Here is a 26,010-nt window from a genome sequence, read left to right as displayed (position 1 = left end):
GAGGGTTAATAGGTGTGTTGTAAGGGCTGCATCAATTTGGCTACAAAACAATGACCTCATTGGGCGATGGTATGTGAAAAGACGTTACAATATTCGCTCCAGTGATGTCATGTGTAAAGAAAAAAACGGGACATTGTCATATGAACCGGAAAATGTAACTACCCCAGTGACCACCAAATAGGGGCAGACTTGCACGTAGAAGTGAGCCACATCATTGTAAAAACATTAAGTTTAAATAAATAAAGTATATACTCAAACTGCGCTGTGGTTCTGTGCTAGTTCTAGCGTTTAACCGTAAGCAATGCAGTGTGCTGTGTAATCCGGGAGCAAGTCCGGTTACAAGACGCAGAAACCATTTATACCATCCATCAGCATGTCTCTTGTAACGCTTCCTTCTTTAGGCTCACAACCAAAGGAGCGGCCACGGTCGGCCATTCTTGCACCCGACGAAAATACCTTCCCAGCGCTAATCGGTAACCGGAGACCGCAAACTACTATTTCAATTTCTAAGAGTATCTCCACTCAGAATATTGCAGGGTAAGCTTTGCTATGTAAACCTGCTCCGCAGCAGCTTGCGGGAGGTGGGAACATCGCGCCCTTTTCTGCTGTAGTTGTAAAACTGACAGTTTTACAAACGTATTTTGGGTGGCTTCTTTCTGTTTTCTATATTTTCTTACTCTAATGTCAAATACTTCCAACGTATAAGTATTATACTTTTGGGCTGCCGAACAAAGGGGGCATTTTGCTCTCTAGTCTTAAATGACGCAGGATGAAACGATACAATTGAGAGCATGTTTTAGAGTGTAAAATCTTGGCTCAACAATGGAAACATTTAAAGTGTTTGTTTAAAGCTGCCCATCCCCTACTTGTTCCCATCCCCCGCTCCCCCCCCCCTCCTTTTTCTTTTTACGAGATTGGAAGCTGGCGGCGCCCCAGTAATGAATATTACTATTCTCACCTCCGGGGGACCCCTCGGTTCTTGATACCTACCAGTGAAGTTTTTTTTAACTTCATCCAGGGGATACAAAATGGCTGCTAAACCGCAGCCCAATAAGAAGCTGCAATGTCAGCGATTGCAACTACCCTGGAAGTAGTTGGCAGGCGTGCTGGTTCTGTAACCTTAACATTCGGTTGTTTCTACTTAGAGCCACCCCCCCACCCCTCTTCCAACCATTAAAACAAAAAATGGTTGATAAAAAGGTGACATTGGTGGTGTAAGCTCACACTGCCCCCCATTTCGATGATGATGGTACTATCTGAATCCTTTCTCTTGGCAGGCTCGGCTGTGACGAAAGCCTTTCGGGAACCTGGAAATTCTTATCGCATTCAACAGACTCCCTACACAAAATCTCTAAAGTGAACGAGTCCCTGGAGTCGCTTATTGATGAGGGTAAGAAACGCCAAACACGCCCTCCCTGACACATCGCTAGGGCCCCCGCAATATATAGTGTCAAGCAGTCTTCCCCGTGCTTGGGAACATTTCCGCTCCATTTGGAACTTGCATTATATTTAAAATAGAGCACATCTATTGTGAATCAAAATCAGAAGGCAGGGGTTTCAGCACCTGAGAGATCCCTCGTCCAGACCTGTTATTACAAAGGTAGTGGATGGTTTCTTCAGCTGCTCGGTGAAGAATGAGAGTATTTGACATGTGCGTTGAAGCTGGTTCAGTATATTTCCCATAAACTTGCAAATAAACGTCTATGCGCTGTCCTTTTCTTGGACTGTACATATATAGATATGAGCCCAGTCGCTTCCAATCGTTCATACCTGGCGAGTGAAGTACTGGTCATTTGACGCTGTCATTGTTCTTTTGTCTTCATCGATTATAACTTTATAAAATGTTGTGGATACTGCTGGCTGGTCACATTTATATTGCTATAGTAAATGTAGTGAATGTATCTGCGCACACACATTACAGTGCAACAATGTTCTTTATCACGCCTGGCATAATGTGAGGTGTTAAATAGAAAGCAACAGTGTACTTTTCCATGTAAACGGCATGTCACTATGAAGCCCTTTAGTACTACACTGTGCACTGAATGGGTCCGTGTGAGTGATTCCGATCCATTGATGTGTGTGCAGGGACCGACATGAACGAGGGGCAACTTATGGGGGACTTTGAGATGGATTCCAAGCAGCTGGAGGCCGAATCCTGGAGCCAAGTGGTGGATTCCAAGTTCCTGCGACAGCAAAAAAAAGACGTTGTTAAACGCCAGGACGTGGTATACGGTAAGATTTCGTGTGTTTTTTGGCAGTACCCGTTAAGATGTATTTGTGCATTCACCAACCAAGTTAATGTCTGGGTGGATTCTGACTTCTTTAATGAACATTCAGCACAGTAAGAGACTTTCACATTGTGATGTTGGCAGCCCGATCACTCACTGTTGTTTTTTTTTAGGAAGTTTGATGCTTGTAGGTGGGGAAAGCACAGGCCTCTGAACATTTTTGCCTTTACGGTGCTTATAATGCATTAGTCCTCATGCCCTGGTCCCAGCCACTGCTCGATTCTCCCTAATTTTCTGTAGGCTACGGCTATTGTATCCTCAATTTCTAGTAAGTTGGATTCCGATCGGTGGCTTCACAGTCGGTTCTGCTACATGTCATAGTTTACCAACACACAGAAACGTTTAAAGAAGCCTGACCACTTGTAATTATACTTGCGTTTCTGGAACTTGCTGTAATATTCACAATGGATAACCGAAGCACAGAAGGCTCTTGTAATGCGGGATCGGCGATTAGCATTGGGCAGTGCAGGCGATCATAAAGTTACCCGTGAAACATCAAGGTGACGGTTTTGTTTCCATGCGCAGAGCTAATGCAGACGGAAATGCACCATGTCAGGACGCTGAAGATTATGAGTGACGTGTACAGCCGCGGGATGATGACAGAACTGCAGTTTGAGCAGCACACGTTAGAAAAGATATTCCCTTGCCTGGATGACTTGCTGTCCATCCACAGTCAGTTCTTCCAGCGGATACTAGAAAGGAAAAAGGAGGCTATGGTTGAAAAAAGCGAAAAGAACTTTGTCATCAAAAGGATTGGGGACATCCTGATAAACCAGGTGAGGAAGGAAATCATTAAATCCATCTGAACACTGGCAAGCAGCGGGGGAAGTTCTCAGACAGAATAACATGTTCACATTGTATTTACCTGGGCTTCTAATGTCATTTTCCGGATTAATGCTACGTCTTTGAGTATTAGATGCTGGAAGCTTACTTTTACCGGGTAGGGATAAAGTAACCGCTAGATACGTGTTTGTGTTGTTAATCCTTAAAGCATTTTCTTTAACAGAATAACAATATTTTTCTTATGTAGCAGTGCAGTGTAATGACTTTTTCAGGCTCTCTCCTGGGGCGTACATAGAGAGACAAAGTTCTCATGGTCTAAAGCAGCCATAACTACAGTAGGATTTGCTTCAAAAACAATTGTCACTCATCCCTCCCAACACTCGTGGACAAATGTATCTTCCACAGCGTATATTCATGCGGTGGATTGATGATTTGTAATTATTTCACCAATTACACTTTGCTGCATGTTACCCTCCTGTAGGATTAGTGCATAACGTGCTGTGTAAATGATACAAATGACTAGTTTTGGGTCTGGCGCAGGCACTCACGGTTCAAGTTGATACTGTATAAGTATTGCAATTTTGTGAGTCATGTAACAAGCATGTTGGAACACAGTTATACACCGCTGTGCGAGTGCTGAGCAAATTACAATAGCTTGTTTGTTTTGGTTCCCCCCCACGTTTGGAGACATCGTCTTGCGTTCTTTTCCAGTGAGATTGAAGCTGCGGTTTTACTATGTAACTTTGTAACTCCTTGTTGGTGCTTTCTTCACGTGCACAGTTTTCTGGTGAAAATGCGGAGCGAATGAAAAAGACCTACGGTAAATTCTGTGGCCATCACAATGAAGCCGTGAATTACTTCAAAGACCTGCACTCCAAAGAGAAGCGTTTTCAGGCCTTCGTCAAGGTACAGCACTGCCATTTTATATTAACCCGTGAGTGCGAGAGGGACATAGAGTCACTTTCAGTTTGTCACCAAAGGTGAGAATATTTTCATCGTGGTTTTTGTCATTTTTTCAGAAAAAAATGAGCAGTGCGGTGGTGAGACGGCTGGGAATCCCAGAGTGTATATTACTGGTTACGCAAAGGATCACAAAGTATCCTGTTCTGTTGCAAAGATTACTGCAGTATACTAAAGGTGAGTGCATTCCAGGTAACTCAGATTGATACGGAGTATCTTTACACACACACAAAGAATTCCATCTAGAGAAGGACTCGCTTTGTGGAAAGGTGCCACGCTGTTTAGTAGGAATGTCACTGGGAGCATCTTTTTGCCATGTGGGTGCACAAAGTCTGTGTATGTCCTTGTCTAGGTCTCCGTGTGAGAAAGGTAGACAGCATTGCTATACAGGGCCCCTAGAAGGGGAGTGCACCCTTACAACAGTAGTCTCACTTGATTGTTTGGGAACCTGGTGGAAGGAAGTTTACCAAGACTCTCTAATGCTGTGATTCACAATGTTTCATTTGTTGCGTTTGATCTTTAAAGTTGAGCGTCTGCTTTATTAATTGGAATACAAATTTAAACGCTAAGAACACCATCCAAATAAATATATGCGTGTTCCAGAAAATGAAGCGGAGCACGAGGACGTGACCCAGTCCCTACACATGATAAAGGGTGTGATAACAGCGGTAAACAGTAAAGTCAATAATTATGAGAAGAAGATGCGTCTGAATGAGATCTACAACAAGACCGACAGCAAATCCATCCAGAGGATGAAGAGCGGCCAGATGTTTGCGAAGGAGGATCTGAAGCGACGGAAACTAGTTCGAGACGGCTCTGTCTTCTTGAAGTCCACAACCGGGCGGTTAAAAGGCGAGTAGTAATAGCTTTATTCTAAACAAGGCAGCGCTATAAGAATAAAGCTACATCTTTTTGTTGGTATACTTTGAGTGTAGCGAGGCGATAATATGCAGCGAATAATTTACTCCCAGCACCCTAGAAATATTGTGGCAATCTTTAGACACAAGAGTTAAAACAACAACAATCATAACGTGTGAGCGTGTCTGACGTGTACGCTCATTTTACTTTGCATCAGTTAAACAGCAGGGTATAGTGTCTCTTAGACAAACAGTATTTATGTAGTTAGGATGACTTCAATGACATTAAGTAGTTAGTCATGCTCGCCTACAAGCATTGCCAAGAACAACCAGTTCTCCCAGTCTCCACCCTGCGGGGGGAGCGCTAGGTTTTCCCTGTTCCATAGACACCAACTTTGCAAAGCTTGGTGATCTGGTTTTGTCTTGGCTTTGAAATGGCCACATTGGCATAGAGAGGAAGAAAATACATATGTAATTTTAAATGGTCCCAACCACCAAAGAACCACATAGCATGAAAACCATCGTATCTCAAGCAAGACTTTGGAGCCAAAGAACCACATTGAAGACTGTTGTCATTAATTACACCTGTGGTTTTTGCAGCAGCAAATGGGAACATTTATCTAATGCAGAACATGATATATACTAATATGAGCCAAGATTGAAAATAAACTGTCTGGCTTCTAATACAGTAGGGCCATTCACAGCGGAAGGCATGAGGTTACATGAAATAGGTGGCAATATATCAATGTAATCGTGAAGAAATAGCTCAAATAGGCATGGTGAGGGATCACTGTAGATATGTTTAATTTGACAATAAACCCCACTTTTTATTTTTTATTTCACAGAGGTCCTGGCTTTCCTGCTGTCTGACATTTTGGTGTTTCTACAAGAAAAGGATCAGAAATATGTATTTGCCTCCCTGGTAAGAATTTGTCTTGAAGAAAGGGTAACTCCTCTGCAATTGAGGGCAAAGCGTCCCGCCGCAGGGTAAAATGGGATCTACAGTATTGCACAGTTTACCCGGGCGTTTCAAATGTCTTGAAATCCCTATACTCATGCTGTTCTATGCATTAAAATGTGAAATTTTAACACTGAATACATTCAGTAACTAGCAAGGATATTGGTTAAACATAATTACCAAATACTGTCTTACAGTCCAGAAAATAGTCCATCTAAATGGAAGAAAGATGAATGCATTTTCTTGCAAACCAGTTTGACTAATATGCTCTTTTCGGAACTGGACTAGATGCACATTTGTATTGTACATGTTATAAAGGGACAAAACACGAACCGACCGTTCTGATAAACCAAGAGTAGCACTGGTCAATTGTGGGCCTTAGCCAGGGGTTTATTAGAACCCATTACCCACGTTAACACTCTCTCTGCTTTTAGCAATATGTTGCATGACTCTTAAACTCTTTCAGGATCAACATTATTTAAGCGTTATAGTTTATGCAATAAAGGTGTTTTTTATGACCAATACTTACGCACTAAGAAGTAAAAATAAAATGATTCATTAGTAGCAAATCAATGGAGACCATTGAGACAGAGGGGCATCTGGTGTAACACATTTGGTTTTCTTCTTGATTTTGCCCCATGGATTAAACTTGACATGATCAGTGACTGCTGAATAATCTGCCATTTTTCTTGTCTTTTAAAGGACCAGAAATCTACAGTGATTTCCTTGAAGAAACTGATCGTAAGAGAGGTGGCACACGAGGAGAAAGGCTTGTTCTTGATAAGTATGGGCGCAAAGGATCCTGAGATGGTGGAAGTCCATGCGAGTTCTAAGGAGGAACGAAACAGTTGGATTCAAATTATCCAAGATACCATGAACACAATGTATGTGTCATTGTCCATTTCCCACACATTGTGCTCCATATCTGACGTCTGCTTTTGGACTATTATTGAGTTTATTCTTTCTTTTCAGGAACAAAGATGAGGATGAAGGAGTTCCAAGCGAATCAGAAGAAGAAAAGCGAATCCTAGACACCAAAGCCAGAGAGCTAAAAGGTATACCAATTGTACACTACTATAATCGTTCAAGAATATGGGTCATCAAATAGACACATTCCTATGATAAGTAACAAGGTATTCAGTGCTTTACACTTTTTTTTTACAAACATTACAATACAAGGAATCTAATAAGATAGGTTGGTGAAGTGTGTCAACATATATTTAAAACCAGACACAGAAAATGAAACACAGACTGAGCCCAGCGCTACATCCAATGACACAAATACACGGTACAGTGCCTAAATATATGTACAGCTCAACCCCCTTATAACGCTGTGCTTGGGGTCCAAAGAATCACATCGTGTTATAAGCGGATCGCGTTAGAAATAATGAACAATTGTATGTATTGTACAATAAAGTATTTAAGATACCAATAATCGTGTTGTAAAGTATTCATAAATACGAAAATTGGGAGTCACGCTAGCATCGCGTTATAAGCGGGTTCGCGTTGTAACGGATCGCGTTATAATGGGGTTGAGCTGTATATATAGATATCTTTTGAATAAAATGGTCGTTTAGTTTAACTCATTACCAGGAAGAATGAATTATAATAAATCTGTCAAAATTAGTTGCATAGTTCTAAGTCTATTATATATCATTCTTCCTGGTAATGTTCAGGTTATTAAGAATTTATATTAGTGTTAGGACCCTTGAGACGTGGTCTGCCTTGGAGGGGCTCAAGGGCTTACAACACTTTGGCCAAAGAGTTAAATTAAAAGACCATTTTATTCAAAAGATATCTATCTATATATGCTGTACCGTGTATTAGTGTCATTGGATGTGCCCTGAGCTCTGTCTGTGTTTCATGTTCTGTCTCTGGTTTGAAATATATATTGCCATGCTCAGTAGCACTCCTCTGTGACACTTATACGCATATGTATATGTTGTGCTTATTTTGGGGGTTCAATATGAGCTTATAGGGCTCCTGTATGTTTTGAAGTGTGTCAACCCCTGATACATGTCTCGCAACCTCCCCCTCCACACTCGACAACCTGGAGCCCAGGTCAAGACCTTCACTTGTGGGACCTGGGAAATCTGTTGGTGGGCCCAGAAAGGAGCCTCTGCCCTGTAGAGCTTAGAGACCAAAGGGTAGAGCGGGTATAAGAGTGCTGTAATTTAGTGAGTAGTGGTTATCTAGAACTATTTAAACTCTTCGTTGAACAGGTGAGTTTTCAGATGGGCTTTGACGTTGGAGAAGGAAGCACTAGATAGACGTTGAGGGAGGGGAGTTCCAAAGGTAGGGTGCAGCATGTGAGAAGGGGTGTGGTGACACGAGTGCAAACAGGCCTGAGGCAGTGTAGGGCTATAACGAGACATTAAACGGAGATCTAAAGTGGGGCAGAGGAGTGGAGAGCCTGGAAAGCGAGATGAGAATTTTTTAGTGGATGAGCTTAATAGGGAGCCAACAGATTTTTCAAGAGGAGAGAAGCGGAGGCTGATCGAGAATGCAATGGGAGAGTTGAAGAGCAGGCATTACATTTTTAGTAGTAGAAAAACAGAAGTTGTATTTTAGCAATGTTCTGGAAAAAGAAGCAGCAAGATTTAGCAATAGCATCCAGGTGAAGGGAGAACGAAAGATGATTCAATTATAATCCCTAAAGAACAAACTTGGGGAACTGGATAGATTGTAGTGTTGCATGATGGGGCTTGATTTAGGCGGCATAATGAACAGCGGAGTCTTTGACATGGTGGATTTAAGGCCATCCAGAGTGAGACTGCTGTGTGCCCTGGGACTGGACTGCAGATGTGAGGTTCGGTGTGGGATAGATATCTGCGTACAGGTGTAGCCAAATTAATAAGGTCACAGAGAAGAGAGGATGGGTCAGAGAACTGAGCCTTGAGATATACGAACAAATACATCAACAGAGGAATAAAAAGTGCTAGCAATAGATTCACTAAAGCAAAGGTGAGAGGTAGGAAGGAGAGGAATGTATCCCGGAAACCAAGGGAGTGTGAAGAAGTGTGTGGTCAACAGGATCAGTACAGGCGGTATTGGTTCTAGAACAGGATCAGTACAGGCGGTATTAGTTCTAGTACAGGATCAGTACAGGCGGTATTGGTTCTAGTACAGGCTGCAGACCGGTAACAGGATCAGTACAGGCGGTATTAGTTCTAGTACAGGCTGCAGACCGGTAACAGGATCAGTACAGTCGGTATTAGTTCTAGAACAGGATCAGTACAGGCGGTATTGGTTCTAGTACAGGCTGCAGACCGGTAACAGGATCAGTACAGGCGGTATTAGTTCTAGTACAGGCTGCAGACCGGTAACAGGATCAGTACAGTCGGTATTAGTTCTAGTACAGGCTGCAGACAGGTAACAGGATCAGTACAGGCGGTATTGGTTCTAGAACAGGATCAGTACAGGCGGTATTGGTTCTAGTACAGGCTGCAGACCGGTAACAGGATCAGTACAGTCGGTATTAGTTCTAGTACAGGCTGCAGACAGGTAACAGGATCAGTACAGGCGGTATTGGTTCTAGAACAGGATCAGTACAGGCGGTATTGGTTCTAGTACAGACTGCAGACAGGTAAACGGATCAGTACAGGCGGTATTGGTTCTAGTACAGGCTGCAGACAGGTAACCGGATCAGTACAGGCGGTATTGGTTCTAGAACAGGATCAGTACAGGCGGTATTGGTTCTAGTACAGACTGCAGACAGGTAAACGGATCAGTACAGGCGGTATTGGTTCTAGTACAGGCTGCAGACAGGTAACAGGATCAGTACAGGCGGTATTGGTTCTAGTACAGGCTGCAGACAGGTAAACGGATCAGTACAGGCAGTATTGGTTCTAGTACAGACTGCAGACAGGTAACAGGATCAGTACAGGCGGTATTGGTTCTAGTACAGGCTGCAGTCAGGTAACTGGATCAGTACAGGCGGTATTAGTTCTAGTACAGGCTGCAGACAGGTAACAGGATCAGTACAGGCGGTATTGGTTCTAGTACAGGCTGCAGTCAGGTAACTGGATCAGTACAGGCGGTATTAGTTCTAGTACAGACTGCAGACAGGTGAAGTAGAATGAGACAGTCTAATGTCCTTGGGAATTCACAATGTGGAATAAGTAGGGATGGATGATGGAAAATGTCGGTCCCATGACAATCTCCATAAAGAATTCCTTTGTTCATGTATGGCAAAATAATCCAGATTTTAGGCCAATGTCTGACAGTTTGTTCTTGGTCGATGCAGATTTTTTTTTCTCCACATATTTTTCTGGCTTGTCCAACAAACCCCCAGAAGGGGGCAGTAATGCGCACTTCTCACCAGAACACACGCTAAATCGAAGTTTATTCTCGCACACAGAGCAACTTCAGAAGAAAGACCAGCAAATCATAGTGTTGCTGGAAGAAAAAGTGAAGATCTTCCAAGGTTTGACGGACTGCGGTGGGCAGGACGAGAGCCCCACATCTGTAACATGCAGAGCTCTCTTCCGAGGCAGCACGGACGAGGCACCCAGGGGAGAGCTCGTTATAAAGAGTGCCATGAAAGAAGGTCGGCATCGGGCCCTCAGAGATATTGTTTCCATTTCCTGACTAGCGGGTTTCTTTTTAAGCAAATACATTTGCACAAGTTTATTTTATCTAAAGTGCAATTTCATTAATGGTTTATTTGTATCACTTCTGCTGTTACAGTTACTATCATATGTAGTTAATGGTAGAATCTTTTAAGGAGAAATGAATAGAAATAAGTGACAATTTATTGACGAGACCTGACATTGTGCCCATTCCACTAGGTTTTGATAGGGAATGTATTAATCTTCAGAAGAATTATTGTTCTTTATGTTTGTCATGCACGGCTCACCTCTGAGCGCGTGACCTGCATACGGGACCTGGGTTAATACACAGCTCTCCAACTTGCCCACTTTTTACCTACACACATTCCCTCCAATTAAAAATGTGTGCCCTCAATCCATCCCCATATATACCACCTGACACGAACAGCACACAAGTGGACACATGACTTAGATCTGCAACCAGGTTTTATATGGCTACTCTAGCCAACTCACCTTTCTTCTCCACAAGGTACTTTCAATGAGTTAATATTAACCCCTTACTCAATTGCAATCATATCTAAATGCTGCCACCACCCGAGAGATTACGCAAAATATGTAAATTAATGTATCTGCCAGGGTCTCAAGTCCCGCCTACAAATCTGTTGTAGCAAAATGTGTCCAAAAATTTAAATACTCTCTCCAGAGTGTGTAATAGTTCATTCAGGGCCCCAAAGCATCACTTATAAAAGAATTGTTTAATATATCTAAAAATACAGTGCTTCAGATTACAGAAAGATAATGACATGAACATACAATTGCAGTAAATGCAAAACAGTTTCTTCAAATAACAGGATAAAACAGAAATCCCTATACCGTACTTTTACCACATGTTATATGTTTTCCCCCAGAGAGGTCACTGGTGTAGAAATATGAGAATCCACATGCTTGGTCCCAAACACACCTCTGTTGAATTCTGATTTTCCTAATACCTTGCTAAGACTTATGTACTATTTTTTCTCCATTAAAACAACATAAGCTCCCCTCCCCACCTGTCGTAAATCAGCTGCGAGGTGACGGTTTTACGACTTGCAAAAAAACCTTGCTTTAAAAAGACGTTTAAAATGTGCCTAGATATATAAACACACTCCTAACTTTCTTTCTCTGATACTTAGACACCGGTGACTCATATCAATAGATTCAGACGATTATGACGGACGTAATGAGACTAATTATGACTGCCTTGCTCCTACGTTTGAGTGATAAATGGATATCTCTCCTTGGCACCTCTTACCCACGCAGTGTGTGGTGCGGTTTGATTTGTATAATCGCAGAGTGGGTGACGTCACATGATATTCTCATTTTTAATAAAGTCCTCCAACTAAGGCGTGACCAGTGTGTCACAGGGGGTATCTCAGGGACCTGTGTGTCACCTCTCTGGGATGCACAGGGGTATCTCAGGGACCTGTGTGTTACCTCTCCCGGGGATGCACAGGGGTATCTCAGGAACCTGTGTGTCACCTCTCTGGGACACACATGGGGTATCTCCGGGACCTGTGTGTTACCTCTCCCGGGGATGCACAGGGGTATCTCAGGGACCTGTGTGTCACCTCTCTCTGGGACACACATGGGGTATCTCCGGGACCTGTGTGTCACCTCTCTGGGACACACAGGGGTATCTCAGGGACCTGTGTGTCACCTCTCCCGGGGATGCACAGGGGTATCTCAGGGACCTGTGTGTCACCTCTCTGGGACACACATGGGGTATCTCCGGGACCTGTGTGTCACCTCTCTGGGAGGCACAGGGGTATCTCAGGGACCTGTGTGTCACCTCTCTCTGGGACACACATGGGGTATCTCAGGGACCTGTGTGTCACCTCTCTCTGGGACACACATGGGGTATCTCAGGGACCTGTGTGTCACCTCTCTCTGGGTCACACATGGGGTATCTCCGGGACCTGTGTGTCACCTCTATCTGGGATGCACATGGGGTATCTCAGGGACCTGTGTTTCACCTCTCTCTGGGATGAACAGGGGTATCTCAGGGACCTGTGTGTCACCTCTCTCTGGGACACACATGGGGTATCTCCGGGACCTGTGTCTTACCTCTCCCGGGGATGCACAGGGGATATCTCTGGAAAGTTTGTTTCCTTTGAGGCTATTATCTGGCTATAGTTTATTACCTTCTAAATAACACACTTGTCACTTTAAGGGATGCCCCCCAATTAAGTCCTCTCTGTAGGTCAAGATTCTTCCTGGCCTATTATAAACTCAATATATTGTATTTTTTAAATCAAACTCTAGCTACATTAACCAATGAAGCACAGATTGATTAAAATACATAATATCATGAAAAATGACCATTATTGTCTTTTACTGGCGAGATTAGACCTTTGTAAAAATGAACATCACGCCTCATGTCAAGGTTCGACTCCATTTGTATTCGCCCTGAAATTCTTGTACAGCTGGTATCAGATTGTATCACTTTCATTTTACGTATAACAGGAAGGTTTGCACGTACAAGCCTGACCCTGTTATATTTAATTTGGAATGTTATGACATATAGTATAATATATATTATACTGTTCTGCTGTGAATAATTTAGCTATTTGACACGGCAGCTTATATTAACCTTTTGAACCAGTCTCCTTGGTTCTGTGCATGATTTCCCTGTGTTTGCTTTCAGTAATGAAGGGTGTCATATACTTTTGTGACTGGCAGTTTCTATGTAATGGTATTCCGATGGCGGACAATAGTTGCCATCTCATAGAAAGCGAGTGTTTCCTCCCTAATATTTCCTCCTCCCTCGCGTGCATCTCCTTCTAGCTCTCTGTTTGCATTTCAGTTGAGACCCTTCAGAGTTTGGTGACTAAGAATATGTGGGGAAATGTGGCACAGCTGGTCGGTACTCCCACGGAGCTGGAAGCTGGAGGTGTGGGACCCGTCTTACTGCCCCGAAGAGCGGAAACATTTGGAGGGTTTGACAGTCATCAGCTGAACGCCTCAAAAAGTAAGTTTTGTGTGTGTGTGTGTGTGTTTGTGTGATAGTTCTATTTACTTATTTATACGCACATACATTTCCTGGCACTTTACAAGTATAAGGTGTAAACGTTTCCTGCTGGTAATAATAAATATGACCCACTTATTCCCTGGCTTCATTGATCCTCCAATCAGTCAACCAAATTTATCCCCATTAACATGTCGCTCCTGTTGGTCCAATTTGGTCCTTGATGGTACCACATCTTTAATTGAAAATAGTGACTGCTCTCAAGGGGTTAAGGATTGCGTCGCCGATCTCCTGATAAGATATTGTATGTGTATATTTCAGGTGGAGAGAGAGATGAAGGGGAGGATACTCAGGACCTCCGCAGAACAGAATCTGACAGTGTTTTGAAGAAGGTAAGCTTTTCTTTGGTACCGTTGTGATCTGTGGGCTGACCAAGTAGACGAAGCAAAGATTTCCAAGCAGGTGCCACAGACCTGTTTAAAAATATACACCTGTGCTGCATAAAGTAAAGTATTAGGTATTGCATATGGATTTCTTCTGCTTTTTTCACAGGGAATAAATGCCAACTTGATGTTTAAAAGAAATAGTGAGGTAAGGAATAGCAGACGCGTTGCTTAGATGTGGGTACAAAGGGCTTCTGGAGCCTTCCACAAGCTTGAACAATGATTTTATTTGATGCTGTTCTGTCTTTTATAATGATATGTGAAAAAGAAAAAATGTGCACAAGCGCTAAAGACTAAAACACCAGTGTGACAATTGCAATATATATATATATATATATATATATATATATATATATATATATATATATATATATATATATATATTGCAATTGTCACACTGGTGTTTTATATATATATATATATATATATTGCAATTGTCACACTGGTGTTTTATATATAAAGGCTGCCTAGTAATACTGTCAGTACTGACAGAGAAAGTGAAAGTGAAAACAAAGAAAAACCTGGCGCCAAAAGTTCATTGGATAATCCTGTACTCCTCAGGGGATCAGCACACTTGCTTGACAGGCCATGTAGGGAAAAAACACAAACGGACACAGATCATAGTGCAACACTGTAGGGTTAAAACAGGTCTACACTAATACACACACTGCACATATAACATAGAGACTCCTAGTGACTATAAAAACTAATTAGTTAGTTTTTATAGTCACTAGGAGTCTCTATGTTATATGTGCAGTGTGTGTATTAGTGTAGACCTGTTTTAACCCTACAGTGTTGCACTATGATCTGTGTCTGTTTGTGTTTTTTCCCTATATGGCCTGTCAAGCAAGTATGCTGATCCCCTGAGGAGTACAGGATTATCCAATGAACTTTTGGCGCCAGGTTTTTCTTTGTTTTCACTTATAATGATATGTGTTACATTTGTAAATCGGTACTGTTTGTTCACATCTGCAGCCTAGTTCAGTAAAGATAAATACATTTTTATTACTGACGTTTTCTTGGAGTAAAGTAAAAACATAAATGCATTTAACTGTCCATCACTGATTTGAAATGTAAGCGAATGACATATCTCATTTTGTTTCATTGCAGCAAGTTCTTCAAACGGTTACCAGTCTCCACGGGCTGCTTAGCACTTTGCAGGTATTTTTATTTTTGGTTATGTGCATGGGGCGACCGTTCCCTCAAACACGCTGTACAAGTTCTACATTGCTAAATGGATTGAGTTTCTAAAGATTTCATGGTTGTTAAATCTATACGAACAGAACGCTGGTTTCTAATGCGTCCAGATGGAGGCAGAGAGCCAGAAACTCCCCAGTTTCCATGCACTTACTCACACATAGGTGATATATAGTATCTGCACAATAGCAGGGGAGATAAGGGATAAGAGCGAATATAGTAAATACTCTTGTAACAAGAGGGACTCCAGACTCAATGAATAGATGATAGAATTAAAAGCAGTATATTCAAGCATAGTCGGTAAAATAAACGGGGTAAAAGACAAGTATACAGTTACGCTGTTGAGCAGGACGCAGGGAATATATCTGTAGTGGGTATGGTGACTAGCAGTGTGTGGCAGGGAGTTGTGCAGGTGAGATAATGCAATACTTTATATGCCGCAATGTACTTTGTGTCAATCCGATACAAACTCACACACTAGATAGTAGCAAAGGAGGATTTCCTCTGATGGTGTGGAAAAGTGTTGTCTGGGGTACCTCTTATCCATTTTCTTCCCTGCTATTAAAATTGGAGATGTTTTTAAATTGGGAGCCACGCTCAGACCGCGTTATAAGTGGATCTGCGTTGTAGCGGATTGCGCTATAACAAGGTTGAGCTGTATATCACCAAAGTGTAAGTGTACATGTAAACTGGGGACTTTGTGGCTCTCTGCTGCCATCTGGCTGCATCTAGCTCTTCCCCTAGTGCACCAATCGCACCCTTCCTGTTCCAGAAGTGCTGGTATCTACCTTGGTTTTAATCTCATTGGTAAATCAACACATGTCCTGGGAAGAAGTAGGAATGGATGAATACTTTACAACTTGGGTAAAAAAATATTGCTTTATAGACAAACTTATCCTTAATAATGATGAGAAAAATACTTTATTCTGTTAGGGCAAACAAAACAAAAAAGCATTTTAGGCAAAAACCTACATTGTTGAGAGTCGGTGACCTTATTTTATGTATGTAAACATAAGCAAAGGTTAGGTCTTGGATTAGCTCTGAAATTGAAGTCATGTTCTGCTCTTTGACCCACTCCAGGCTGTGGTGTTACAACAGGACACATACATAGAGGATCAGAAGCTGCTTCTGAGTGAGCGAGCCATCACACGGACCAATTCACGGCCAAACTCCTTAATTGAGCAAGAAAAGCAACGCAGTTTGGAAAAACAGCGCCAAGAGCTGGCGAACCTCCAGAAGCAGCAGGCACAGCACCTAGAGGAGAAACGCCGGAGAGAGCGAGAATGGGACGCAAGGGAGAAGGAGATTGTGGAACGGGAGTCCCGGCTTGCACAGGAGGAGGAGCTAGCAGTCAAAAGCCACCAGGAAATGGAGCAAGATAGGAGTGAGTTGCAGAACAGGAAAGAAGAATATCAGCATGACCTGGAGCGGCTGAGGACTGCACAAAGGCAGCTGGAAAAAGAGCAAGAGCAGCTGAAGAAGGACATGGAAAAGGTATGAGAAAACAGGCCGTAACCAGGTAACGTAGGGCACGAGGTCTCAGGACTATTAGATGACCGTTCTATTCTCTGTATGTAGCCGTCGCAAATAAAGTGTGTTTTTGTTTCACACAGTCAAAGCTTTCTGTAGGTAAGAAAGTGCTCACATATAAATGAGGTATAAAACATTAGACTACATATTGAATATATGGATATTTTAATAAAGGTGCAGCGCCTTATCCATGAAAATAAATACCTCTTACCGGTGGAAACATAAGGGATCTCTCTCATACACTTAATGTAACCATGTGTCTGTCATCATAACGCTGTGCCCAGGACATACTGAGAAACGAGAGGTAACGATCACTGTATTACTGTCTGGTAAAACATTTTCTACATAAATAATACGGACATCACTAATAATAACCAGTTGTTGACATAACTGCAAATTGAATGACTAATTAAACATCAAGACGCTGTAAAACCATAGTAACATTTGCAGTTCATATATAATGTACATGTATCCAAACAAGTGACTACATCTAGGACGGACCATGTGAACGGAAACACTTTAACCTAACCGTGTCTGATCACATTTTTTTTTTCTAGGTATCCTGTCAACATGATAAACTTAGCAGAGTGCCCTCACTTCCGGCTGGCACAGATTCTGCCAAATGGTTTAGTTCTAGCTCACCCAAACAGGAGCACTTAGAAGCAGATCTGTCTGTCTCGCCCAAAAAGGACAGCTTGTTACGGACAGAAAGCAAGCCGAAGGGAAAAGGCCACTTCCACTTGCTCGGCACAAACCAGCCCAACAAGTCCGCGGAGGGGTCAGCCCCTAATCGCCTCTTCAATTTGTCAAAGCCAAAGGAGAAAAAGGACAAGAAAAAGAAGGGCAAAAGCGGCCGTTCCCAACCCACAGGTGAGTACCTTCCACGTCCCTTACATTTCCTAAATTAGATTACAGAAGATGGTGAGCTATTGGCTCTTTTTGTAAAGGAGCAGTTCCCCTCTGTCCCCCCTCCCCCCTCCCTCCCCCTTTTCTTTAAATTTTTTACATAGATACATTATGAAGCAAGGGGTCTCCAGAGCTGACCTGCATTAATTTCAGCTCCGGTGACCCCCCCTTTGGTTCCCGATATACTTACCGGAGAAGGTGGCGTCGGTATGTCAGAGGTTTTAATCCCTCGTGGGCCAATAGGAAGTTGTAATAACATGACACGGCAGCTTCCCATTGGCCTGTGTAATGCATGAGTTTTATCTCCATGTTTCCCCCTGTGAGGGGACAGTGCTGGTGACAAGTTCACTGGTTAAAATCTAGGGACCCAAGTGGTCCCAGGAACCTGTGATCCCCTGCTTACTGTATATGCAGGGACTCCTCTTCCTTAATGTTACTTTTATGTCTGTAGCACTTATTCCCATGACCTGTTATTTATATTACCTGTTAATTATTTGATTACCACATGTATTACTACTGTGAAGCGCTCTGTACATTAATGGCGCTATATAAATAAAGACATACAATACAATATACAATACAATGTACCAGAAAAAAAAGAGCAGAGGGAAGTATCCATGTAAGTTATGTCTATGAATGTTCCTGGGTATTTCTTGATTGATGGTTATATTGCTATGTAGCATAAAGAAGGGGAAAGCACATTACTTTATTTTTCATCAATATTCCAGTATGTCATTCCTTACGTTTCTATGTACCTATTGTCATTGATGTTTATTTAATTTGATACATATTTTGATAAATATTTATTGTCATGTGCTTTCCCCCTTCTTTATGCTACATAGCAATATAACAGTATGTGGAAGGGAGTAAAAGAGAATGAATTACAACTGCATGAAAAGACTAACATGGTGAACAACTGTTAAAAATGAGGATTTTAATCTAAAACTCTAGAAATGTGATACGACATTTTCTGCGCTGTCCTGGTAAAAGAATTGTATTTGAGATGAAGCCGCTTCTCGTGGAATGAGTGCGTTTATATTTTAAACAAACAACTCAATCTTGAATTTCTGTTTTTAGATTCACAGTCTTCAGAGGGCGCAGCCCTGGAAGAAGAGATCTTCTGTTGATTGTCTTCTGGGGGTACTTCCTGCCCAAACATGGACATCTATAGGAATCAAACTGGGCCAAAGTATGCCAGCGGTCCTCACCGGCATGGTCCTTTAGCAATAGCAATTCTCTTAATGGCTTTGTGGCACTGTGCTCTATGCTTCAGGGTTTGTGTAATATGTTGGCAGGGGAATATTTGCTTTGTGCAGTTTCTAAACACAGATGATTACTGTACATGCTCATTCCACACGGACGTCAGCAGTTGGACAATACAAACTGGATGTGTTACAAGAGCAAGGATGGAGAATCGGCTCTGTTAAAGGCTCCCTTTTCGTTCATGGCATTTACCAGCTGTTTGCAATGCTCCTCATTCTCATCACTGTGTCTGATCAGCTGCAGGTTCTGAAAGTAATGAAACTATTCTTTTCCCGGGGTTTAGCTTGGTGGTCCGTGGAATCCAGAAGTCGCCGTCTATTGCGAATCTTTTCAGCATTCTTCTAATATTGCCCAACATCGTCCGTGCTGGAGGAGCCCGTAACTCCTACGGCAAAGACAAAAAGAATGCAAAAAGGGCAGTATGGATAAACGTGTCTAAAGAAAGTATTCTTCACACACTTTAAAACGTTACAGAGGCGCTTGCGTGATGAACTTAGGCTTATGCCTCAGTGGGGTCTGTAAAATAAACATATACATTTCATTGTTAAACCACCCCATGCTATTGAATCAAAACCAACATTTGCTTATCTTAATCAGTGCGGTGAATGTTTTTGAAACCCCCATTTCAGTTTAAGTTCGTGCTCCCAGCACGATGCGACATCCCCGAGTTTTTGTTTCGTTTCTGGTGGTATCTTCACGCCGGGTTTAATGACTGCAGGATTTATTATCTTGGTTATGTTCTATATTCTGAAAGTAATCGGATAGTAAGACGGAGGAAGGACGGCTGAAGCAGGACATCTGAAAGTAAAGTAAACCTGAGCTCGGTGAGGATTTCATCTCAAATGAAATATGTAGTTAGGGAAGTGATTGACATAAATGTTACCACTCGGACTTTTATTTTTGCGGTGGCCAATAATGAGATGCCAAATTATTTATTATTTTAACTTTTTTTTAATATAATTTTAATATTCTTTTTCCGCGTATAATTGGCTAAATACTATGCATTGTGCTGAATATATTTGTGGTACCTGCCCACATACCACCGTGTCTTCTCACGGATCTATGACTTAGTGGCATTTTACTTTTCAAATGCTACAACTGGCCAGCAGAGAGCATTGTGGGAATTCTACTTTGAGAGGTGATACTCTGTATTTGGCTGCGTTGCGACCACTGGGAGATTCCGACCCTTGAGCTCTGCATGATCACGATTCCTCTTTCCCCTCTTGGAAAAATGACCACGTGAAATGTTATCACCCCATCACATGTTAATATTCGTGTTCTCTCGACGCAGTGAAAACCAACCACAGCCTTGGCCCTGAAGCCCCTGTTATAACTTCACGTGATACCGGAAACTAAAACAGCTGTGCAGCATAACATTAAAATAATGAACATTTCATATGAATCAGCAATAAACAAAGTAAATAATAATACTGCAGCAAACTCTTCAGCCACTGGTTGCCTGTTACTGTTTCACAGCCGGGCTATTCCGCGTGGAGTTGTCTGTAATGTTTATACTTGGTGTGTTTGGCAGGACAGGGCTCGCAGACGCTGCTAGTAACGCTGATGTTTTACTGTTGAAGGTGAATAAATTACATGCAGTTCAATGTGCATTCTGTTCTCAGCCAAGTGACCTCACACCTTCGACCCTGTTTGGCGTACGATGCTTGGGTGATTATGCATTTCCTCTTGTGCGAGGCAGATATGGTCTTTGTCATGAAAACTCTCTAGCTTAGATGGATAAGGAGTGGTATTGTAGGGTTTCTGACGTCTTCTCTTTGTATTTATGCTGAAAGCGTCACTTTACCGCACACCTCGCTGGTGCTTGATGTTACATCACATGTACCATATCTTTTGGATTCCAACTTGTTTAAAGGTGAAAAAGCTGAAAGTCAGGGATTTGTTTGCTACAGATTGTAATGAGTAATGTTACAAATACCACTATATTCCATTATTACATTATGTGGGTCATTTAAAGTTATCCAACTAGTGCCTCTAGATCTGCCGACACTGATAGTTAATAATTTACAGGAGAGGCCCAAAATGTTAGGATTATGGGGCAGGGAGAATAACTTTTATATACATCATCAAAAACAGACCTGTACTCCTCTTATGCAGAACATATAGTCCAATGAATGGCTGCTGTGAGAACAGAGGCACCTTTTCCGTGAGAACAGAGGCACCTTTTCCGTGAGAACAGAGGCACCTTTTCCGTGCCAACGTATATCCCACCAGTGTTTTGTGCACATTTTACCATTTTCAAAATCTAGTTTGTAAACTCATTTATAAACGAGCCGACTTCTCAAATCCTCAGGCATTTGGAGCGAGTCTCATTCATTGCAAGACAATCTCACTCATTCCAAATAATACCGCCGCATAGATATCACTTAAGCCTCACTCAGTCAGATCTATGCCCCTTGGTCACTGGCAGCATTGTAGGGATCTGTGGTAATTGTTGCCTTTGTGGACACTGATACTGTACTTAGCCAAGCAACCGTAGCTACAAAGTGTCTGTACAAGGGCAATCAACAGCTGGGTGGGTGGTTACAACGTAGTCTTTTACCATAAGACACGTTGCAGTCGGACTTGTGTGGAATGGGCATCTAAGGCTGCGTCCACGCTGCTGCTGAGCGCGCTTGGCGCTCGGCGTGCTCACTGCAATTAAAATCAATTAGTACAGACACACTCGCGTGGCGCTTGGGGAGACGAACAAAATTTACTTTGAAGAGCGCTCAGCAGCAGTCAACGCACACAGAACACAGCCACACACGCGCGCTCAGCCACACACACGCACAGCCACACACACACGCACAGCCACACACGCACAGCAACCCACACCACACACAGAAATAGCCCCTATCCATGCCTCCCCGCTCGCGCTTGCAAAATTATGCCTGACATCCTGCGCTCATGCTTGGAGAGTTGATGACGTCACCGCTCCAGCATGAGCGCGGTCAGCGGCAGCGTGGCCGCAGCCTAAGGTTTGTTTCCTCCAGCCCCGGAAAGTGTCTTATGCTAAAATACTGTTTAGTAAATATAACCCTTGCAGAGGTAATCCATGCCTGGAGATGTGTTTGCAAATAGTCTTTAAATGTTTTGTTATAGGATTGAAGCAGGGGGTCTCTGCAGCGGAACCCCATTAATTTCAGCTCTGAGGACCCCCTGCTCCTGCAGATACTTGCCTGCGAATTAGGTGCCGGTAGCAGCTCTCTGTCTGTGGGGTCCACAATAAGTCCTCTGTTAAGAGATTTCACACCCTGCAGGCCAATAAGAAGCCACGATGTCATCGGCGCGGCTTCCTATTGGCCCATGTGGCGTGGGAGCTTTAAACTTTAAAGCGCTGCTTGCTGAGCCGGAGCAGCTACCGGCACCTACTTCTGAGGTAAGTATCTCTGGAAACAGGGTGCTCCTGGAGCGGAAATTCGTGGGGTTCAGCTCCAGAGACCCCTGCTTCAATGATATATCAATTTTTTTAAATCGCCGGCATGGATTGCTGCTTTAAGGTGCTAAACAGACCGTTGGCTACATGAGACATTAGCCCATTAGCTTGGGTTTGGCAGTTACAAGAAATGTATTTGGTTGATATCAATACATAGTAATTGCAGGAAGAAGTAGCAAAAAAAACGAACATAATGTTAAAAAAATAAAAGCATGAAACCCGAAAGGAATGCTCGAGTGTAAGCGACATCTTGTATATTACTGCCGTGCCCGTTACGAACGGCCTTCTCTGTATAACTTTGCGTCGTTTTCAAAGAAATAAGATGATCACCAGTTTCCAATAGCTTATTTGTTAACCGTTCCCATTGGTATTAGGATGCACCCCACAAATAATTCCGGAAGCATTTTCTGTGTGATTGAATCCGGCGTTCAGAAGGTGGGAACGGTCTGCTTTACTTCTTCCGATAGGGGCTTTGCCACTAAGTTTGTTTTTCGCTTTAATGCTGGTATTAGATCTAAAAATATCACTGTTATTTCATTATTAGATTGCAAAGAAAAATCAGTGGCAAAAACTCTAGTTTACGTTAAGTTGAAAATCCAAATATTACAAACCGCTGACAAATGGGGGAAAAAAAAGAATGGTTTTAGCATTATTATTTGATGCTTAAAAGCGGTAAATAAGATACCCAATGAGAGATAAGCAGTGTTGCCAGATCTCAAGACTCCCCAACAGGTCAGGTTTTAAGGATAGTCCAGGTGTCTCACAGTGGCTCAGTCAAAGATTGAGACACCTGTGCTGAAGCAGAGATATCCTGAAAACCTGGCCTGTTGGGGGATCTTGAGGACTGGAGTTGAGCACCCTTGTCATAGGGGACCATCTGGTCCTAGAGGGCACTGTTCATAGAGGGCACACCAGGTCTGGATCAGAACCGGAGTGTAGCATGGAGTTGGGTTGATAATGCTGGCTGGGTAAGCACCTTTCTTGAAGCTTTAAATGTTTTTTTACTTAATGCTGCTGTGACCTCACCCAGCAAGTTGCTTTGAAAGGAAAAGAGCACTTACATCTCTCTGGGGTGTGGTCCAATCTCCCAGTTATCTACAGCAACTGTGGTACATTCCCTGTGCCAAGTCAGGCAGCAGGGCTAAGGTTTTCACTGACTGCCAAGGTGACTGCAATGCAAATATACATTCAATAAAAGCAGATGCGTTTCACACCACCACATGTTACAATGTAGTAATGCTGGGGTTCCAAATCCAGCCCGAACACCACATCCCCCCCCCCCCCAACAGGTCAGGTTTTAAGGAGATGCCAACTGCTGCACACTGAGCTCCCTGTGCTGAAGCAGGGACTGAGCCACCTGTGCTGAAGCAGGGATATCCTGAACCTGCCCTGTTGGGGGGGGGGGGGGAGGGAGGGGTGGGTTGGTTTGGAGGGTTCTTAAGGACTGGAGTTGAGAACCCTTGTAGCTAAGGGATTGTAAATACCCGACTGTTATACCCTTCATCGCCCTCGGACACCGAAGGGATTACAAAAGGCTTCAGAATGAATGAACCGTTCACATGACATTCCTTGTCCCCCCGAACGCTGGGCGCGTCGCCTGCTGGTCAGGCTGTATGCAATTATTAGAAGCCAACTTTTTAAATTCATTTCTTGCCATTTTTTCAGTTATTATGTTACCTGTTAACCCCAGTTATTTCCTTTCTGTATTATAGCTAATTTTTTTTAAGACAGATGAGTTGAAATGCGTCCATTCCTCATGTCATGATATAATTTAAAGAATAATGTCTAGCTAAAGAGGGGGACGTGACCAGATCCGCAATCTCTGCCACATGTAAATCCCCCATAATGTACTATACGGGGCCTCTGGTGTACCACTAGTACGGCACAATAAATATATGCACCTTTTGTAAAACCTGGAGTCTCACCACTTCAGTCTAAAGAGTATTCCGGTTGTTATTCCCTTTACATTGACGCGTTTCATTTAGGTAAAACAATCCTATGAAAGTCTTTGCATGTCGAGGAAAAATATGGGTTGTATCCGCATTTTCCCTGGGTTTGACTTTGCAGCATCGTTCCTCTGCAGTGAGTATGGTGCTACAGAACGCAGTGCAGGTTTCACACTCGCTGCCAATGCCCTGTACAAAGCCAATCTGAAAAAGCGGACACCCCTTTGCAAAGCATTTCTGGCACCAAAGCATGTGACATGGTGTCGAGAGCTTTGACTTGAACGCAATTCCAATGTACCATGCAAAGTGGGACTGCAGGTTCTGTACCCACTAGAGAAAAGCCGACGATGGCACAGCCTTGGTTTTGAACGATAAACTCCACTAGGCCAATTTCCCCCCAAATAATTTGTGTGCATACTATAGGTATATGTATATATATAAAATGTATATGGATGCTTTTATCCGATGTGGATTCTGAAGCATTCTAAAACTCAAATATTATTCCATTTCATCCTATCTGTGCTGAAAAAGTTGGCTGTGTGGTTTCGTGTTTAATCTCATACTAACTTGGACTGCACTAACGTAATCTACAAACTGCTCAGGAGGTTTATAACGCAATGTATACATCCGCTTTAGTTTTATAAATATTTGTACTGAGGAACATGTATAACGAGTCATTTAAAGACCCCAGATACCTTGCCCATCAGATCTGGACTGTACAGGTGATCTTGTTGCACATTTTGTAACCCAGCGCTGCTTAGGTTTGTGATATTACTGCGGTCTTTAAATGACCCAAAAGTTTATGCTAAATGCTATTGTATTTTTTTGTTAAAGGCTGTAAAGAAATGAAAAGCAGATCCTAATTATTTTGTTAATGTGTAATTATGTACAAAGTAAGCAAGTTATAACTGTAAAAGTCTTGTTTTTTTTCTGTAATATACCAGTAAAAGCTGGTTTTGTAACGAGCTTTAATTTATCCTTCTTTTTTTCCTAGTTATATCTGCTAAACTCTTGTAAAGTCAATTTTCTCTAAATAAATTTCATTCTTTATCAGTTTCTGATTCCCCTTTTTTTTTTCAGTGACCCGTCAATGTTTTTAAGAGATTTAGTATTGTATTTTATCACACATCCCACCCCAAATAACGATGAAAGCGCTGAGATTTGATTGCGGTCAGAAACGAGGGAATATATTCATTAATAGATTTGCACATTTTGAGTTACGACATATCGTGGCTGAGTGATTCGCAAAGCATTAAGTCAACATGCAATGTTTATTATGCTAATTTGCTCAATTATCTAAAATTGCTAGATTTGCTTAATGCTGTTAGTATAAACACCATGTTTCGCTCACTGTCTGGATATATTTTGCTGAAATCTTACTTATTTGGTGAAATTATAAACGCTTATGATTCTCGGACAAATGTTTCACCGGGAATCTAATTTGGGGAAGAAAACGCTTAAAATTTCACAAATGCATTTTGGATAATTTCTATTCATTAACCCTTGATAACTTGGCTCCCAAAAACATGGTAAATAAATACAAATGTTACCAGCTCCCTGGAATGTAAACGCAAACATGTCACATCCGCCATTTCTTCCAACCTCGCCCTATTTGGCTTAGGACATATTGTGATATCGTCATTCTCCGTCACCCCCTGACCCCCTCCCCCCCTGACTGAATGAGGGGAAGCCTTCCACATTTTCTGGTTACTATATTCACAAAACATGAACAACTATTTCCTATAATAAAATCCTTTTAGTTATCCGTCTGTTTATTTGTGACACTTCTCCGTGTTACCTCCGCTGTGTTATGAAAACTGAAGCAACTTAAAATAATCGTCCACTTAATAAGAATCTTTTTCACACAAACCTGTGTTTGTTTGGAAGGG

At 42.4% G+C, this 26,010-nt stretch overlaps 1 protein-coding gene across 11 annotated transcripts in view; it reads left to right on the top strand.

The window, feature by feature from the left end:
- The window catches only part of AKAP13 (A-kinase anchoring protein 13), a 174,846-nt gene extending 149,670 nt beyond the window's left edge, over nt 1–25,176 (top strand). For 10 of the 11 annotated variants that reach the window (XM_075575230.1, XM_075575233.1, XM_075575231.1 and 7 more), the window contains 18 exons: nt 402–537; nt 1,278–1,390; nt 2,086–2,232; nt 2,814–3,064; nt 3,852–3,977; nt 4,091–4,208; nt 4,635–4,883; nt 5,734–5,810; nt 6,549–6,730; nt 6,819–6,901; nt 10,207–10,395; nt 13,239–13,403; nt 13,722–13,792; nt 13,953–13,991; nt 14,954–15,004; nt 16,121–16,534; nt 17,128–17,440; nt 18,554–25,176. In XM_075575230.1, coding sequence (XP_075431345.1) covers nt 402–537; nt 1,278–1,390; nt 2,086–2,232; nt 2,814–3,064; nt 3,852–3,977; nt 4,091–4,208; nt 4,635–4,883; nt 5,734–5,810; nt 6,549–6,730; nt 6,819–6,901; nt 10,207–10,395; nt 13,239–13,403; nt 13,722–13,792; nt 13,953–13,991; nt 14,954–15,004; nt 16,121–16,534; nt 17,128–17,440; nt 18,554–18,603 — 2,774 coding nt within the window. In that variant the 3' untranslated portion in view covers nt 18,604–25,176. The remainder of the gene's footprint in view (nt 1–401; nt 538–1,277; nt 1,391–2,085; nt 2,233–2,813; nt 3,065–3,851; nt 3,978–4,090; nt 4,209–4,634; nt 4,884–5,733; nt 5,811–6,548; nt 6,731–6,818; nt 6,902–10,206; nt 10,396–13,238; nt 13,404–13,721; nt 13,793–13,952; nt 13,992–14,953; nt 15,005–16,120; nt 16,535–17,127; nt 17,441–18,553) is intronic. The other variant, XM_075575228.1, reaches the window with a different exon arrangement.
- Nucleotides 25,177–26,010: the final 834 nt, after the last annotated feature.

This window comes from Ascaphus truei, chromosome 18 (genome assembly GCF_040206685.1).
Source record: "Ascaphus truei isolate aAscTru1 chromosome 18, aAscTru1.hap1, whole genome shotgun sequence".
In the NCBI taxonomy this organism is placed as follows: Eukaryota; Metazoa; Chordata; class Amphibia; order Anura; family Ascaphidae; genus Ascaphus; species Ascaphus truei.
The sequence above is the reverse complement of the archived record's forward strand: the minus strand, read 5'-3'. Positions and strand labels throughout refer to the sequence as shown.